This window comes from Capra hircus, chromosome 10, assembly GCF_001704415.2.
Source record: "Capra hircus breed San Clemente chromosome 10, ASM170441v1, whole genome shotgun sequence".
NCBI classification, from domain to species: Eukaryota; Metazoa; Chordata; class Mammalia; order Artiodactyla; family Bovidae; genus Capra; species Capra hircus.
This window is the reverse complement of record NC_030817.1, coordinates 50,330,177-50,349,823: the sequence shown is the minus strand read 5'-3', so window position 1 is coordinate 50,349,823 and position 19,647 is coordinate 50,330,177. Positions and strand designations below refer to the sequence as shown.

Below are 19,647 nucleotides of genomic sequence, written 5' to 3'. Positions count from 1 at the left end.
GTATCCGTTCAATTCCCCCACTATGGAAAGCGCTCAAAAATATGTGTTGACTGAATAAGTACTGCTGCTGCTGCTAAGTTGCTTCAGTCGTGTCCGACTCTGCGCAACCCCATAGACGGCAGCCCATCGGGCTCCCCCATCCCTGGGATTCTCTAGGCAAGAATACTGCAGTGGGTTGCCATTTCCTTCTCCAATGAATGAAAGTGAAAAGTCAAAGTGAAGTCGCTCAGTCGTGTCCGACTCTTCGCGACCCCATGGACTGCAGCCCACCAGGCTCCTCCGTCCGTGGGATTTTCCAGGCAAGAGTACTGGAGTGGAGTGCCATTGCCTTCTCCAATGAATAAGTACAGGAACACACAAACAAATCTATTAACTGCGTAGGGTAAGTCTATGGGCTTCCCTGGTGGCTCAGATGGTAAAGAACCTGCCTACAACGCAGGATACTCCAATTCAATTCCTGGGTAGGGAAAATCCCCTGGAGAAGGGCATGGTAATCCACTCCAGTATTCTTGCCTGGAGAATCTCAAAGATGGAGGAGCCTGGTGGGCTATAGTCCACGGGGTCACAGAGAGTTGGATTTGACTGAGTCAATAACACTTCCAGGGTAAGCATATGGACAGTACAAAAATGAGTAAGGCAACTGGCTACCGTTGAAGTCTCAAAAGAGAACAACCCCAGAGGTTTCACACTCCAGCTTATGATGTTCTTTCCAGCAGAACGTGCTTCCCCGCCCTAAATCACCTCACTATTCTCACTGCTCCCAAGACTCAATCCAAGCCTCAGTCCCTCCTAGCAACTTTTCCTGGCCTGACTATATGGAGCGAAATCACTCCTTTTTGTATTTCTGTTCGACATACTATATAAAAGCCTCTCCAGGGACTTCCCTGGTGGTCCAGTGGTTACAAATCTGCCTGCCAATGCAGGGGACACAGGTTCGATCCCTGATCCAGAAGACCCCACATACTGTGGGGCAAATAAGCCCGTGTGTCACAACATGGAGCCTGAGTTCTAGAGCCTGTGAGCAGCAACTACTGAGTCCAAGCTCTAGAGCTCATGCTCTGCAACAAGAGAAGCCAGCTCAGTGAGAAACCCACAGACCACAACTAGAGAGTAGCCCCCTCTCACAGCAGCTAGATAAAGCCCATGCACAGCAACGAAGAGCCTGTACACTGCAATAAAGACCCAGTGCAGCCAATAAATAAATAAAATAAAAATTAAAATAAAAAAACCTCCCCAAACACAGTCCCACTGAGAGCATCAACTTTGTCTTGGGACAGAAGAGACCATCTTGTCCATCTCTGAACCCCAGGGCTTTGCATCATGTGCAGGAGCTGAGTGAATAAACAGCTACAGGCAAAGCAAACCACAGAAACTGTGACAGGAGAAGCGAAGGCCCCGGGGTGCTCAATGAGTGAAGAAAGCAGCTGCTGGACTACACGAAGAGGAGGCCATCTGAGCTCAGCCCTGGAGCACAGGCAGGATTTTAACTGCAGAGACAAAGGCATAGGGGGTGGTAAAGGACATTAGAGAACAGACAGCTAATCTGATCAGAGAGACAGAGGACAAAAGGCAAGGGAGAAGTCTAGAGGACGATACACGAGAGCGAGTCGGCACATACAGCCTGAAGCTAGAATATGTGCGACCCTGGGAGACAGGCACTCTTAGGATTATTTTCCCAACAGAGAAGATCTGGGGGATCACCGGTGAGTTTTGCCAACAGGATTCTGTCATTCAGTCTACTGCTCACCAACTATGCTTAAGGTCACACATTGCATAAAAAGAACACAAACACACAAATATATATATACACACTTGTATACATGCATTCCAGTCTCTCAACAAAAACACACTGAAGGCAGGGAACTGTCCTGTGCAGAGTACTCAGCAGCATTCTTGGCTTCCACCCACAAGGTGCCAGTAGCATCCCCCCAGTTATGACAACCAAAAACATCTCCAGACATTGCCAAAGGTTGCCCAGAGAGAGTAGGTAGGATCACACCTAGATGGCAACCACCACGCAGACTGTCTCCCCAAGAACTTACAAGGTGGTCGCAAGGAACTGGGAGGAGAAGGAAGAATTGGTATTTTGGCAACTCATGCACAGAAATTCAATTTTTAAAAATATGTGCAATACTACTCCTAAAATGAAATGAAATACAGTACTGCCAGCAAGCAGCGGAGACAAGACCCACATCTTTGGAAAGCAAGCCTCTACTCAGTCTACGGGACAACACTGGGCTCCAGATGGAAGGGGACTGCAGAGCCAAAGCCCAGATGTGGCAAGCATGGGGGGACAGAGTATACGTGTCTACCAGGGCCTGGGACTTCTTCTGTGTAGCTGGCACTAGGCTTATCATGGATGACAGTGAGGGTCAGAGTTGAACAGGCAGGTGGCAGACACTCATGCATGGCTGTGACTGTAACTAGTGGGAGGCCATCAGAACTTTTTGGGGGCAGAGGCGGATTAGAGGGTGACCCACCTGCACCAGGGTGGGTGTGGTCTGAAGAGGCCAAACCAGGAGAAGAAGCAAGGAGAGGGCTGTGGAAACCATGCAGGCTGAAGAGAATGAGGCTTGAACCCAGACAGCAGCCATGGAAAAGGAGATCTGAGGATGGAAGTGATGCCATGGACACAGAACCCACAGGCCTGGGCAGCAGATGGAAAGTAAGGACCAAAGCTGAGACGGAGGCTCCCAAGGACAAAAAGTAAACATACATCACTAAACTCAGGGCTTCCTCTAAGCCTGCCTAGGCGAGGCACAGATCAGCGCCTCCATTTCACTGTTCATTGGACAGACTGAGCCAGTGTAAAAGGTTTCATAGGCTCTTTTGTAAAGTTTTCATCTTATCGCATCCCCCCTCCTTGTCCCCAAATGCACTATCACTTTGAGTCCCTCCTAAGATAGTCCATAGGTACACAAGTACATATGCATATGGCTTCATTTTTGGTTTGTTTTTGATAATAAAAACAGTATCTGTTTACAACAGAGGAAATAAAGATCAGGAAGGACTAGGAGTCTTTTATAAAGTCAATAAAAGCAAAGCTAGATTTAGAATCCTGACCTCTCCTTAAACTATATGACTATTGTGCCCAAGTTAGTACACATTCTGATTCAAGCATACAGAGGATAGTTACTAAGCACTCTGCAAAGCACTGATGATGCAAAGGATAGGATGGTCCCTCCTTCAAACTGGGGAGAATGACACATCACCTAACTGGTACAGTCCAGCAAAACAGGACAAGACCAGGATGTGACAGGATGCTAGAGATGTGCTGCAGTCAGTGGCTGTAAGGAAATGCAGCATGGAAGAGCTGGCTTTGTTAAAATGTGGTATTAGTTAGCTATTGCTGCATAACAAATGACCCCAAAACTCAGTGACCTAAAATAACAGAAAACATTTATTATCTCACAGACCTTCTGAAAGCAACGAGTCTGGAAGTGCTTTGTTTGGTAGTTCTGGCTCAGGGTCTCTAATGAGATTGGCCCAAGATACTGGCCAAGGCTGCAGTCATCTGAAGGCTTGAGCAGGTCTTAAGGATCCACTTCTAAGATGGTTCAAACGGCTACTGACAGGAGGCTTCAGTTCTTCATCACATGAGACTTTGCGCAGGCTGCTTGAGGGCCCTCACAACATGGCACCTGGCTTTCCCCAGAGCAAGGGATTCAAGAAGAAGCCAGAGTGTCTTTTATGATCTAGCCTTGGAAGTCAGACTCCACCATTCCCTACTGGTCACAAAGAGCAGTCCTATTCAACACGGGATGGGCCTACCAAGGAGTAAGAGTCACAGGAAGCATACATCATGGTGGCGGGTGCACAGGATCTGAGAGGCTGGCTACCAGAAATGCCCTATCTACCCTGATTTACTTTGACGTTGTAGATATTTGGGTCCACACTGCTTCTTATCTAATGGATTTAGAGCTTTTGACATGCTCCATTTTCTGCTTAGAGTGATCACATAACAGTGCCAAGTTTTTCCACCAAGTGGAAATCTACTTAATGATCTTGGCAAGTCTTTAGAAAAATAAGCATCAGGCAGAATTTAGAAAGAGATCACAAAAAGTATAACACAGACTGAGTAGGATTCCTGATGACAAAATTAAGGCAGTTTTCCTTTGAGATGTTAAAGATGCAACTATTTGCAATATTATAGTCAGTGCCGTCATCTTTGCTATCTAAACTAGCTTCTCTGCTTACAGTGCCCCGTTCCGTGGCTTGACCACATCTGCAACTGGAAATGCACCTGGCTACTGGCCCTCAGACAGTGGCCACTGTTCCTGCTTTGCTCACACTTTTGGACTCTGGGTGGTGTCCATGAATGATTCTGAGATCTCAGAACATTTGTTCCATTTGGGGAGATAGACAAGTACCTTACTAAGTTATTCTCTCTATTAACACTTCCATAAATGTCTAAACATATTTCTAGCACCATGACATTATAACATCCTTGTTAGAAAACAAAACTTTCCTTCTCAAACCTCACCACCAATACACCATACCAAACTTCTCCCATCATTCACGGTCCCTATCCACTGTCATCTACTTGCTCACGGACAAAGTTCATAAATTCAGGAAATGAACAGCTGGCAAAGAACAAAATATCGCAAACAAAATGGGACTCTCCATTTCCCATTTCCCAATTCCCTTCCCCTTCTGCCCGCCCTTCAGCAGAGAGAGATGCTGGTGATAACCACATTAAAAATGGAAATGGAGGGACCTCCACGGTGGTCCAGCTGCTAAGACTCCAAGCTCTAAATGCAGGGGGCCCATGTTTGATCCCTGGTCAGGGAACTAGATCCCACATGCTGCAACTAAGACCCAACACAGATAAATATATACATAAATATATTTTTTGCAATTTTATTTTATTTACTTATTTTTTAATTAAGTTATTTTAACTGGAGGCTAATTACGTTACAATATTGTAGTGGTTTTTGCCATACATTGACATGAATCAGCCATGGGTATACAATAATACATAAATAAATATTTTTTGAAAAGGAAATGGATTGCTGAAGAGACCCAGAGAACTGGTGCCTCCAATATAAAGTGGCAGCATGAATAAACACCTTACTTGTAAAGACCAGAGCTGACTCCTTGCCACCGAAAGAATCTGCTCACATCACACATACACACACGCCTATTTAAAAGTCCTCCACGATCTAGAACCTATTATACAGAGTGAAGTGAGTCAGAAAGAGAAAGATAGGTATCTTATTCTAATGCACATATATGGAATCTAGAAAAACGGTTCTGAAGAATTTATTTACAGGGCAGCAGTGGAAAAACAGACATAGAGAATAGACTTATGGACATGGGAGAGGGGACGAGAGGGTGAGATGTATGGAAAGAGTAACATGGAACCTTACATTACCATATGTAAAATAGCTAGCCAATGGGAATTTCCTATATGGCTCAGGAAACTCAAATAGAGGCTCTGTATCAACCTAGAGGGCTGGGACGGGGAGGGAGATGGGAGAGAGGTTCAAAAGGGAGGGGATATATGTATACCTATTGATTCATGTTGAGGTTTGACAGAAAACAACAAAATTCTGTAAAGTAATTATCCTTCAATAAAAATAAATAAGTTTAAATAAATATATAAAAGTCCTCCATTGCTCTTAGGGCAGAGAAGAAAATCCTTCAGATGCACACAGGCTGCATAAGCTGGTCCTTACTCTACTCTCCACTTCCTCTCAATCCAAACTTGAGGTTGTCCTTCACAGCTCAGCCTCACCGGCCTTCTTTCAATACCTTGAAGAGACCATACTCCCACCCACCACCAAGTCCTTTGCACATGCTGTTTCTTCTGCCTGAAACACTCTGTGAGCTTTTTTGGAAAAAAAAAAAAAAAGTGAAAGTCTTAGTACCTCAGTCATGTCCAACTCTATGGGACACCATGAACTATAGCCCACCAGGCTTCTCTGTCCATGGAATTCTCCAGGCAAGAATACTGGAGTAGGTAACCATTCCTTTCTCCATGGGATCTTCCCAACCCAAGCATCGAACCTGAGTCTCCTGCACTTCTGGCAGATTCTTGACTGTCTGAGGCACCAGGGAAACCTAGTTAGTTTCTATTCACCCTTCAGATTCCATCCTCATTTTCCTCAAGGAAGCTTCGCCTCCCTCCCTCTGTCCCTCCATTTCAAAGCGCTTATTACGATACACATATTTATACATGTGTCTATCACTCCCACTCTTTTCAATTTTATCCCCACAACCCAGCACAGTGGTGGCACAAATGAAATGCTCGATGCATAACTGCCTAATTAACTAATGACTATGGATGAACTACTTATTGATAGAGTCCAAAACTGTATCAACAATCCATCCCCAATGGTGAGGACATGATGCTGACTACTGGTCATCAAATCTTCTAAGTTATTTAAATCTTGACCTCTGGTTACTCTTCATCCAAATGGGAAACAGGCAAGCAAGGCCAGGATGAGACTTTTTTACTTCTCCTCCTGATTAAGGAAATGGCAACCCACTGCAGTACCCTTGGCTGGAAAATCCCACAGAAGGAGGAGCCTGGTAGGCTGCAGTCCACGGGGTCACAAAGAGTTGGACGCAACTGAGCGACTTCACTTTTACTTCCCTCCTGATTAAGTTTCCACACTTGCTTTTCACACCACATGTGAATTCACTGTGATTTTCTGGGTCATCCGAGTGCATGGGGTGACCTGAAAGTCCTACTTCCATCTCCTCTTTCACAGGAGCTGCAGGAATACATCCAAAGCAGGGCTGCAGGGGGTGTGGGTTCGATCCCTGGTCGGGGACCTAAAATACCACACGCTACAAGGCGTAGGCAAAAAAGAAAATTATTTTTAATTTTTTTAATTAACAATAAATAAAAGGAGTTGGGCACATAGCCAACAGGTTCAAGATGAACTACTGCCAGAAACTCTCAGAGAGGTCCTGGGAAAGGAAGTGTCGTTCTGTCTAATTCTTAAGTATTTTGTACAGAAAAGACTAGGGGGGTGTCAAGCTGCAGAACAATGTGCTAGCTCTCTCCTGACGGCTGCCATTGAAGGTAGTAAGCCTTTCTTGATCTCCTACAGCACCTATAACTTCATCGTCCTCTTATTTGCACATTTTCTCCCCATAAGACTGTATAAGATCTCTGAAGCTAGAAACTATGGTTGGCCTGACTCGTGTTCTCAGTGATGGGCAGTGGTAAAATACACGCAAATATTTGACAGGAAATGAATGGGCATGTCAGGGACTCTGATTCTGTCTTCTACACCCACAGCCAAGTGACTGTGGCAGCTCAGGTCAAACACCAGGAGTGAAGTGCCAGGATGCCCTTATTGTTCACCAAGACTCATAAGAGGCTTACCAGGAACCATCTGCAGAGCCACAGGGAGGTGACATGTCTGGGGCTTTGATGGAAGGTTCAAAGCAAACATCCTAGAACACCACACCAAGCCTCCTGTTTAGCTACTTTTTAATCAGGACAGAATGCAGAAGAGTGATTTAATTATTAAGAGCTAGTTTGGGGGAGGGGGAAACTAGAGAAAGGGGGAAAAAAAAGGAAAAAGAGGAGAACTTTTTTAACCTTGAATCTTTCCCATTTTACTTTTGTTGATGGAGGGTTCTGATTCACTCTAGGCCCATTAGAAAAGAGACATTTTCCTTTCCCTGCACACTGATTACAAACCTGCTGCATCCCCCAACGTCTCTGCATCTTTGCATTCCCTACTCTCAACAGCTGCCCTTCAGAGTAGGATGATTATGTGATGTTAAAGAGCTGAGGAAATACGGATTTCTACAGCTTTCCTCGCTAACCTGGCTCCCCCTTGGAGAAGACAGAAATGAGATTTTACACTGAATTAGCCTTCTCTTAAGGGAGGCAATTCCACTGATCCTGAGATTAGCACTGGTTTTACCATCTGACCCTCTATTGACCTCACGCTTTGAAAAGAAATTGTTCACAGACTGGTAGGAAAGAGGGAAGGAAAAATCTAGATGTGCTATGGGGAAGAAGCACATATTTGTTTTTATAAATTTGAGTGACATTCCAAATCACTGAGTGAAACATAAACCTAAGGCCATAATCGAAGGGCAGTTTTGGAGAGGGGAAAAAAAAGTTTCAACATTACTGAATTTGAATAAAATTTCTCTAAGGGTTAAGAATATAAAATGTGGGCATAACATTAGAAAGAAATTATAAAGAGCAGAACACTATAAAAGCACACAGACTCAACACATAAGTACGTAATATACAACCCTATAAAGCAAATCTAATTTTAAAAAACAAGTAATTTTAATCGATAATACACATATTCCCTGATTTCATTCTGATGGTACCACAGAAAGAATTTAGATACAACTGTATTACCTTTCTAATTTTTTTTTTAAACTGGAAGATTTGGGGGATTATAATACTATGCAATTCTTTCAAAATGTTCAGAAGCATTTAGTTTTAACCTGCAGGAGTGCATCAACTTTTAGTTTACCATTTTTCCTCAACAACAACAAAAATGCATGTAATACAAAAACAGGCTGCTTTTAGAAATTTCTCAAATGTATCATTAAGCCAAATACAATGCTTTTCCCCTTGCTTTTCTATCTCCAGACTTGGCTGCTTGTCTTCAAGTCCCTGCATCTACATCCTCCTTTTTCTCCTCCACTCCTAAGCCCACCTTCTCTGTCCAGTCACAGCCCCCAAGCAGTGTCCCCCTCCCTCGTAGATTTCTCATCATCTCGCCCAGCAACAGGGCTGCCCTGCCTCTCACTACCCAGTTTCCCCGAAAGGCCCCACTGGAAACTTCCTATTCCCGGAAAGGCCTTCCAAGCACCCAGGACCTGGCTTAGTCTCTCCTTCCTCCCTCACCCGTCATCATGCCCCCGAGGGGTCTCTCCTGTCAGCCCTGACCTGAGGCTCATTCCTCCTCACGGCTTACCTCTCATTCTTCCAACTGCTAATCTCTCCCACTTCTTGGTCACACCTCTACAGAGCCACGCCCCCATTAGATCCCTAATAAAAAACAAAGTGCTCCCTCACCACTTACAATCTACTCATCTGGGACTTCCCTGGTGGCTCAGTGGCCTGCCAATGCAGGGGACATGGGTTCAATCCCTGGTCCGGGAAGATTTCTCATGCTGCAGAGCCACTAAGCCCGCGCACCACAACTACTGAAGCCCACACACCCTAGAGTCTGCGCTCTGCAACAAGAGAAGCCATCGCATGAGAAGGCTGCACGCGGCAATGCAGAGTAGCCCCCTCTCTCTGCAACCAAAGAAAGCCTAGGCAGCCATGAAGAGCCAGCACAGCCAGAACAGAAGAAAGGAAAGGAAACCTACTCATCTGTCGTGGCATTAGGGTATTCAAGCAGTCCGCACAATTTCGATCCACCTCGTCTTTTCTATTTTAAATTTTTTGTGTTCTTTTTAAAAAAATTACTACAAAAGAATCCAACATTTTATTACACAAAATTTCAAACGTTAGCAAAGCAGAGAAAAGTGAAAGCGAAAGTGGCTCAGCTGTGTGACTCTTTGCAGTCCCATCCATGGGATTCTCCAGGCCAGAATCCTCGAATGGGTAGCCTTTCCCTTCTCCAGGGGATCTTCCCAAACCAGGGACTGAACCCGAGTAGAGAGAATAGTATCATTAACTGAGTCATCACCACATTTTAACACTTATCATCACATAGTTAATCCTGCTTCAACCATACCCCTACTCATTTTCTCCCCCCAGTGAACTATTTTAAGGCAAATTCCATAAAACAACACAGAAACAGACTTCTAAATACAGAGAACAAGCTAGTGGTTATCAGGGGGAGAGGCAAGAGGATATTAAGAGGTACAGACTGCTATGTATAAAATAAGTAAGCTATAAGGATACATTGTACAACACAGGGCATACATCCTGTATTTATAGTCATTTTAAATGGCATAAATCCATAAAAATATTGAATCACTATGTTGTACACTTCAAACTAATAGTATATATCAACTATACTTCAATTTAAAACAATAAAACAAAAACAAAGCAAATTCCGGATAGCCTTCTATTTCAGCCATAAATAATATTAGGTTGGCCAAAAAATTAGTTTGGAGATTTCTGTAAGCTGTCACAGATAAACCAGAACAAACTTGGTGGCCAACCCAATACTTTAGTTTCTTTAGAAGATAAAGACTTTGAAAAACAGTAACACTGTTTCATCCCTAAAAATTCTGTTTATATTATTTCTTACTATCAGTAAATACAGAGATAGTGTTTAAATGCCCCCAATGATTTCTTTTTTATTTTTTTTGGCTTTTTATAATTGGTTTGTTTGAAATGAGAGCCAAACACATTTCATGCTTTGGATCAGGGTCTCTGACTCTTAAAACTCTCTTTTTGTGTCTAACCACTTAACTTCAAGGAATCCCTTGCAGCTCAGATGGTTAGAAATCTGCCTGCAATGCAAGAGACCCGGGTTCAATTCCTGGGTTGACAACCCACCCCAGTATTCTTGCCTGGAAAATTCCATGGTCAGAGGAGCCTGGTGGGCTACAGTCCATAGGATCACAAAGAGTTGGACATGACTAAACGGAAAACACTTTCACTCCACTTCACCTTAACTTCTCTTGTTCCACAAGGCTCCAGCCCAGACACACATCTCACGTTCCCACCTAACAAGGTGTTCCTTATGCTGTACTTGGTTCCCCAGTGTCCTCAGACTCCATGCTCACACGCCCAAATACCCCTCACCTCTCACAGCCTCCTCCATGAAATCTTTCCTGGTTGCCACCAACACAAGCCATCTCCTATAGCTTCATTTCTACTTCATTTCTACTTCATTTGGGGCATTTACTCTTTCCAATTCTGAAACTGGCAATACCAGGCCCCCAGAAACTCTTAAGGTCCAAGAATCACGCAGGGAAGTTGGTAGAGGAGCTGGAATTTGACCTGAGTCTCTGAGAAATTTCTAGTCTCTGAGAAATCTGAAAACACTGACCACCGACTACACTTCTTTTGCTCAAGAACTGGGCACAAGAAGAGCGTAAGGATTAAAATAAGATGCTAACAGCTGTGGAGAGTCTTCATTTCACTCCCAAATGACAGTCACACACTGACTGTCCATTTCTGCATGTGGATCCCAGCCACTGCCACAAACTCAAGGAGAAAGAGGACATTTCCTTTTCAAAACTGGGAAGAGTGTGAAAGAGTATAAAAGAACACAACATTAAAAAAAGAAATATGTTATGAAACAACATTTAGAAGTCCTCAACAGTCCTTTTAAAGATGCATGATAGAATCCTCTAGCAACGTGAAGAACCCCTCCTTCTGTGGGGTGGCAACTGAAGGAGCTTACCCAATGCCCCCAACTACGTTCACTCTGCTGTACAAGGACATCCCCCCTCAGCCCCAACAAAGCCCCCAGCACCAGGGAGCTCATGAATTCTCTTCTGTTGAGCAATCAATCTGTTCTTAAAAAGGTATGGCTCTTTGGGTCTACAAAAACCACTTTTACAGAGTATCTGTTTGGAATACCTGTAAAACATTCTTAATATAATGTGATGGTTTTCACCAAATGTTCTAGCAATTTAAAACTTTTAGTGCTCAAGCTCCGGCGAGGATGAAGTATTTGCTATCTGACAATGATAAAACAGCACTTTAGGAATTTCTGGCCCTGGGGCAGTGGCAAAAATTTAAAAACTGATGCCAGGAGGTTGGGCTGCCTCCTAAGGCTTACCAAGGAAATAAACTTTCTAAACTAATGCAGTTCCTTAACAAAACGTCAGCTTTTAATCACAGTAGTGGATGAGTCCCTCTCAAGACAGGGAAAGTCTAAAGGCTGGTGTATAAATTTAAGAAACACTTTACAAAATTAAAAAATTATATTTAATTCTCTCTCTTCCAAGTAGTTAATATAACACTACAAAAATTCTATTATATAGCACCCACATATACATAATGTAACAAAAAGGCAGCATCTGTCCATTACATTGCTAATTTTTTTTTCCATTAAATATGATCCTGCCACATTTGTGCAGCAAACACCTTCAGAAGCAAAAGCTAATGAGGTGTAAAAACACAATCATGATCCTCTTTAAGAAACCACAGGGAAATGCAAAAGCAAGGCAGAGAAATTCACAGAGACACAGCAGCTTCCTAAAAGATCTCCCACATCATCACTGGAGAAAATTTAACCAGAACCACATACTAGGGACTGAAAATCCAGTTATGAGAGGAACTGATCCTCCACTTTCACTCATCAGACACTGCAGAGATGTGATCATGCATCAGATACTGTGCAAGGGACACGGACAAGAGGACAAAAGTCACACACTGTCAACTTGCAAATGGCCTGTATTTGGTCGATGTGATCCTTTTTTGTCTAATGTGAAGCAATGCTTAAAAGTCAGGAGCCTAAATCTTTACAGATTATCTCATTCCCATACAACAAAGATACTTCCTCACCTACCGTTGTTCCCTTCCCTGCTTATAACACATGACAGCAAAGGACCTAGAAGCTTCCAGTAAAGTCTCCTGCATCCTGTGTGTGCTGTAAGTTTAATTTTCCTTAGAGTCAAAACACTGCAAACCTGCCAAATATCATCCTCAACTACCCTTCAATGAATAAAACATGTTAACTCAAGCTTTGAAGTAAGGTCCGAAGATAATGAAGACGTGATGGGTCCAAAGGAAAATTATTTTACTCAGCAGCCTGTTGGCACGTTCCCTAAGAAGCAGCAGCACATACAGGCTGCAAGGACACCAGGCTGCTGCACAGAAAGAAAATGAGATGGAAAAAACAGATATGTCCCTCAAAGCACTGAAAATTAAATCAGTTTCACTTTTCTCCCTCAAACCAAATCTCAAAAAGTTAAGACAGGCAAATGAACAAGAGGCATTTTTCTTAAACTACCTCAGTTATAATAAACCCAAACCGACTATTTTTCCCAAACATGTTACTGTTACACAAACAAATCCATTTTTCACTTCTTGTTATCTGCAATTATTGTGCTGTGACTGAAGATCAGTGAATCACTATGGAGTGTAGGGGCCAGAGGACTGACCAGCCCTGGGCTGTTACTGTAATCACCACAGAATAAACAATATTAAGAGTTCTTTCATCATCATCTTTAACCTACATATGGCAGAGAACATAAAAAATTTACACTGTGTAATTCCCCTCTTTCCCTAAAGATGGCATGACATTTCAAAACATTTTCCCCTTCATTTCCCCCTTTTCTTAATCAGCCAATTCAAGGCCCACACCAAAGACCTCAAAATAATTTAGAATCCATTTGTAGGAGCCAAGAACTCAATTAAGAGAAAAATTATCTTGCAAAGGTTTGGGCAATTCAGCTCATTAACCCTCTTGTAACTGTGCTGAGAAAAGAGCTTGAATCGTCTAACAAAAGGCTTCACAAGACAGAAAGAACAGAGTGGGGCAGGGGGAAGGATGCCAGAAACATCCTGTCTGCAATCCTGCCCCATCAGCAAGGGCAGCAATGGAATCCTGGAAGGGTTCACTTCTGGGCCTCTACATCTCACCATGTGCCAGAGATTTTAAGCAGTGTCCTTAAATTTTTTATGTTTATGGACTTATGGTGGTCATCAGCATAACTGCTGAGTTTACTGTTTGGGAACAAGGTCCGGATCAACAGGACTTCCCTGGTGACTCAGATAGTAAAGAATCTGCCTGCAGTGCAGGAGAATCCAGGTACAATCCCTGGGTCAGGAAGATCCCCTGGAGAAGGGAATGGCTACCCACTCCAGCATTCTTGCCTGGAAAATCCCATGGACAGAGGAGCCTGGTGGGCTACAGTCCACGGAGCTGCAGAGAGTCAGACACAACTGAGTGACTAACACTTTCACTTTTCATCTTCTGGATCAATGATGGAATGAAACTGAGTTTCACTCTGTCATGAAAAGGAAGGCCAACAATGGACATAGGTTTGGGCGAGGAGGTCCTGGGCCTCCTCTGTGCCCTGCCTGCCCCCTCTGGCCAGGACCCACCTTAGTGGCCTCCTCCACGCTCTCCCGCAGGGCCAGCAGCTCAGCATCATACTGCTCCTTCAGCTTGTCCATCTCCCGGTCGTGGCTGGAAACCTCTTCCTTCAGGGCTCCCTTCAGCGCAGCGAGTTCACGCTCCCGCTTCCTCAAGAGGTCTTCCTGCTCCTCTTTGGCGATGAGCAGATGCTGAAGGTCCTGCTTGGCCTGCAGGAGCTCCTGCAGAGAGAACACACGAGTGGGGAGGTGAGGATACAAGCGTTCTGTTGAGCGCCCCGGCGCGTCACCTCGACCCCTGCACTCACGGTCACACCCTCACCAGACCTCCCTATTCTCTCCCCCAAACGCTACATACTGGTTTCATTCTCAATGCTGTGAGGTGCCAGGCCTGTGTTTTCCATCTCACTCCACTTCAGTGCAATGGTCTGCAGTCCCTGCTAGTGGCCTATTGCTTTGTTGGCAGGGCGGGGGGCACATGCCAACTTGCTGGCCTCTCTTACTTCACCCCTGGAACTCTGAACCCACAACCCAAGTCCTCAAGATGCCCCGGTTCCATTCTGAGCAGGGATAATGGTCACACATTTCCCACCTTCCCTGCCTCGTAACCTCACTGCTCACGAGCAAAGTCACCAAACTGGGGCAGCAAGTTCCACTACCAATGGCATCACCTCAACACAACTGTGTCCTGCCTAAGCTGGGCATTCCTCTCAGGTCACCATTCCTTGTCAGACCTGCTCTGCAGCCCTCAAGCTCAGGCTCCCCCTGCTCCACAGACGTCCCTACTGTGCACTCAGCCAGGACTTGGGCTTGACCACCTAGCTCCTCTGCATGCCAGGCCTCCTCCCCACCGCAAGCCACTTCACAGACAGCCAGCTTCCTCCTCACCAGCCTGCTCCAAGTCTTTACTGATCAGTCATCGTTGTTTTTTTTTTTTTTTCCTGTCATTTTGTTCCTTTCTGTTTCCTTGAATCTATTTCCTTTTCCTCAGGGGACAAGAATCCTCTCAGTCAAGGGCAAAAACAAACAAAACACACACAAAAAACCAAGCTTTCCACCAAACTTTTGAAAGTGTAATTTCTACTCACTGTGTGCACTTCTTGATCACCTTAATCTCTTGCAAATGGTTTCTGCTCCTACTCTACTGCCCCTGTTCCCTCCAAGGTTGGCCTCTTCATCTCAACATCCAAAGGCCTTTGCTCAGTCTTCACTTTTCTTTACTCTCCTTTGATCCTCTTTGGGGCTTCCCAGCTAGCTCAGTGGTAAAGAACCCGCCTGCCAGTGCAGAAGACGCAGGTTCAATCCCTGGATTGGGAAGATCCCCTGGAGGAGGAAATGGCAACCCACTCCTGTATTCTTGCAGGAAAATCCCATGGACAGAGGAACCTGGAGGGCCACAGCCCATGGGGCCACAAAGAATCAGACATGACTGAGCAACTGAGCGCACACACAAGCTTTGATCCTCTGCACCTAGAATTCTCTCTCCCCTGCAGTTCAAAGATACTACATGCTCCTGTTTTCCCTTGGGCCACTTTTTCTGTGACAATCTTTTCTGGCTTTTCCCTCCCTCTTCCTAAAAAGCTAAGATGATCCCCAAGAATGTGACTTCACATTCTTCATTCTTTTTTTGGCAAGTCCACCTAGTTTTGTTTTGTTTTCCAACTATTAATTCTACATAAATAACTCCTAAACCTTTACCTCCAACTCTTATCTGAGTTCAGACCTGCAAGACTTGGCCATCTGGATGTCCCTCAGGCACCTACGGAGGCTTATGTCTCTCAGTGAATTCATCAAGTCCCTTCCTCTCCTCTTCCTTTGTTCATTACTCTCAGGGACAACAGCACCTGCTCGGGAGCTCACAGGCCCAGGAGCTTGGCAACAACCTTGATCCCTCTCATCCTTGTCCCTCATGACTCAACAGTTCTGTAACATCTTAGATCCTTTTCCTCCCCTCTCCAGGGTTAGACTCTCCTCACCTCTGGCCCAGGTGGTTTGCATGAGCTACCCAACAGCTCTCCCGCCTCCAGTTTCTCACCTGCAGTCTATGCCATCACCCATAGGTATCTTCTGTCAGGGGGAATCCTTCACCCCTCTCTTGGTCCCATCTGTCTCTGTCTTTCAGAAAACCTCTCAAGACTCAGATTCTGTATGACCTACTCCAAGAAGTCTTCCTTGAATCCCCTTCCTGAATACCCAACCTCATTTTAGCTGTGCTTCTCAGAGTACTTAATACTTTTACCTTGCAATCCTTGTATCTAGATTCTATTTGCTTATCTCTCTCAGCTGGTAAAGAGTCCGCCTGCAACGCAGGAGACCCCAGTTTGATTCCTGGGTGAGGAAGATCTGCTGGAGAAGGGATGGGCTACCCACTCCAGCATTCTTGGGCCTCCCTGGTAGCTCAGCTGGTAAAGAATCCACCCACAATGCAGGAGACCCTGGTTCAATTCCTGGGTCAGAAGATCCCCTGGAGAAGGGAAAGGCTACTGACTCCAGCATTCTGGCCTGGAGAATTCCAAGGACTGTACAGTCTGTGGGGTTGCAGAGTCAGACACGATTGAGCGACTTTCACGCACAAGATTATCCATTTCTTGAAAAGAAAACAGATCTGATTTATATTTTTTATGGGTGGATCAGTGATAGCTGGGAGCAGGCCTGTTCTGGGCATATATTAGCATGGGCAGTACAGCAAGAGTCTGGAGATGTCAGAATTCTAAACTCATCCATTCTTTCACTGGTAGTTCATGAGTAAATACACATCCTGTCCTCTTGGAGCTCCTATAGAACTGGAGGAAGGGCTGTCACCTGAGAACTGAGGTCTCAAGAGAGAAAACTATTTTGCATTCAAGATGTGGGTCACTGATGAGGGGGTGACACTGTATCAATTTAAGGACAACTGACAATGGAATTTCCTTCCTTTGCTCTAGGGCAGGGGTCTCCAACCCCAGGTCACAGACCGATGCTGGTCTGTGGCCTGTTAGGAAGCAGGCTGCACAGCAGGAGGAGGTGCGCAACGGGAGAAGCTTCATTTGTATTTATAGCTGCTCCCTATCACCGGCCTTATGACCTCAGCTCCACCTCCTGTCAGATCAGCAGTGGCATTAGATTCTTATAGGAACATGAACCCTACTGTAAACTGTGCATGTGAGGGATCTAGGTTGTGCACTCCCTATGAGAATCTAATGCCTGGTGATCTGAGCTGGAGCTTAAGCAGTGATGCTAGCACTGAGGAGCAGCTGCAAATACACATTATTAGCAGAGAAGTTTGACTGCACAGAGACAGTAATAAATCTATTGCTTGCAGACTCATATCAAAACTCCCAGATGGGCCATCTAGTTGCAGGAAAATGAGCTCAGGGATCCCACTGATACTGCATTATGGTGAGTTGTATAATTATTATAAATTATATCACAAAGTAACAACAATAGAAATAAAGTGCACAATAAACGTAATGCACTTAAATCAACCCCCCCACCCTGCCCTGGTCTGTGGAAAAACTGTCTTCCACAAAACCAGTCGTGAAAAAGGTTGGGGACCATTGTTGTAGGGAATGCACATACATTAAATCAGGGGAAAGTGGAAGTCACTCAGTCGTATTGGACTCTTTGCAACCACAAGGAATTCTCCAGGCCAGAATACTGGGGTGGGTATTCAATCCCTTCTCCAGTGGATATGCATTTCAGGTAGATTCTTTACCAGCTGAACTACCAGGGAAGCCCCATTAAAGCAAGGGAGCCTCTGCAATTCCAGGGTGGAGCTGCACTGCCCAGACTAAGACTTAGTTCCTCAAGAATCTAGCTAGAAGGCATTAATAAGCTCAGAAGAAACCTCCAGAGAATCATCCAGGTAACTAGAGCAACTCTGACTCTTCCAAAACACCAAACACAAAACACATAAGCAAATTTTATGAAAATATACCCCGTTCTGCTATTTATCTAAGGAAATGTCCTGTAGCTTCCACTGTCCAGTTCAGGGCTATTAGAAACACGCCCACACACACACACATCACTGTTGCTACTGGCAACAGCTCTAGGTCTTCCTGGAGCCTCCTGCCGGCTTCTTCACAGCAGCCCTCGTGAGCCTGCTCCTGTTTCCCGCTCTCGCTCTCACACATTTCTCAGCTGTTTTGACGATAACGCAGTTCCTCTTCCCACACTTATCTTTTCCAGGATATATCTGTGTTTCATGTTGCCTTTTGTGTACTGCCACCAATGCATGTCAAGAAACTAAGTTTTTATGGTTCATTCTACACCAACACGCTGTTATCTGTGACTGGGGCTGCTGCTTAAATGGACTCTGCTGTACAAATCCAATCAGATTACACCTCACCGTATCACTGAGTAGTACTTGAAGCTTTCCAGGGTAGAGACCAAAAGGCACAGGGAGATTTCAGAAACTTCATCACCTCTGAGGCTTCACTGTCAATTATACTAAGGCAAAGAAGTGAGAGAAAACATATTGCTGCTTTCTGATCATTCAGTCGTGTCTGATTCTTTGCGACCCCAAGGACTATAGCCCGCCAGCCTCCTCTGTCTCTGGGATTTCCCAGGCCAAGAATACTGGAGTGGGTTGCCATTTCCTTCTCCAGAAATCTTCCAGACCCAGGGATCAAACCCGTGTCTCCTGCATTGGCAGGCTAATTCTTTACCACTGAGCCACCAAGGATGAAAGAGGAAAACATATAAACCTCAAAATATATGCAAACAGCCACCAGAGATGCACGTGCCAGAGTGCAGACTCCCATCAAAGAAAACAAAGGCAGAATCAGCCTTTCAAAACCTGTACACATCTAGGCTAGCTTCACATGAAGCCGCAGGAGATAAAGACCTAGTATGGATGTATATTTGGGGTGGATGGGGAGGAGTAGGCTAAAAAGACTGACTATTTGGTACTTACTACATTATAAGAATTATGCTAAGCACTTCTAAATATCGCAGGAGATGAATACTACTGTTCTCATTAATTTAAAAAAAAAACTGGAGTTCTGAGATACTATTAATAACATGCCTAAGATCACCCAGCATATAAGTGATAGAGCCAAGATGGGACCCAGATTGGATAACAATGCTGGTTCTCTTCACTGTACAGCCTCTGCAGGCCTGACAACAAAACTACACGCTCCAAAGAGGCTGAGTAGCAAGCAGTGTAGCTGTGCTCTGTCTCTCAGGTGCAAATGAAAACGGTACTGGATCCAGCTGGAAGTGCCTAGAAGGAGGTCTACCTATTTAAACTGAAGCAAAGAAACTTGCCCAGAACCTGAGATGACAACAAGGAAAGTTGAGAAGAAAAGGAAGCATGCTCTGGGAGCTGGCTGTTCACAGCAATAAGCCAGAGGCTGTCCTGACAGTACAGCCACAGAAAGACACAGACCAGAACATTCAGAGTAGCCACTCACAAGTCCACAGAACATCTTCACACACCACCTACCCAAAGGTATTCCATGTCAACAGGAGAAAAAACACTGATCTATACCCTTTGCACAAAAGCTTCCACAGAAGCCCTTGCTCACTGAAAAGACAAGTAAACGTCACATATCAAAACTACAGCAGACAATCCAAAAATCAAACATAAAAGAAAGAAAAGAAATGGGAATTCCATGGCAGTCCAGTGGTTAGCACCCCTTGCTTCCACTGCAGGGAGCACGGGTTTGATCCCTGGTCAGGAAACTAAGATCTCACATGCTACATGGTATGCCCTCCCC

At 44.7% G+C, this 19,647-nt stretch overlaps 1 protein-coding gene across 2 annotated transcripts in view; it reads right to left on the bottom strand.

The window, feature by feature from the left end:
• Window positions 1-19,647, bottom strand: part of CGNL1 (cingulin like 1) — a 172,975-nt gene that overhangs the window by 73,204 nt on the left and 80,124 nt on the right. For both annotated transcript variants that reach the window (XM_018054268.1, XM_018054269.1), the window contains exon 8: window positions 13,958-14,170. In XM_018054268.1, the coding sequence (XP_017909757.1) occupies window positions 13,958-14,170 (213 nt within the window). The remainder of the gene's footprint in view (window positions 1-13,957; window positions 14,171-19,647) is intronic.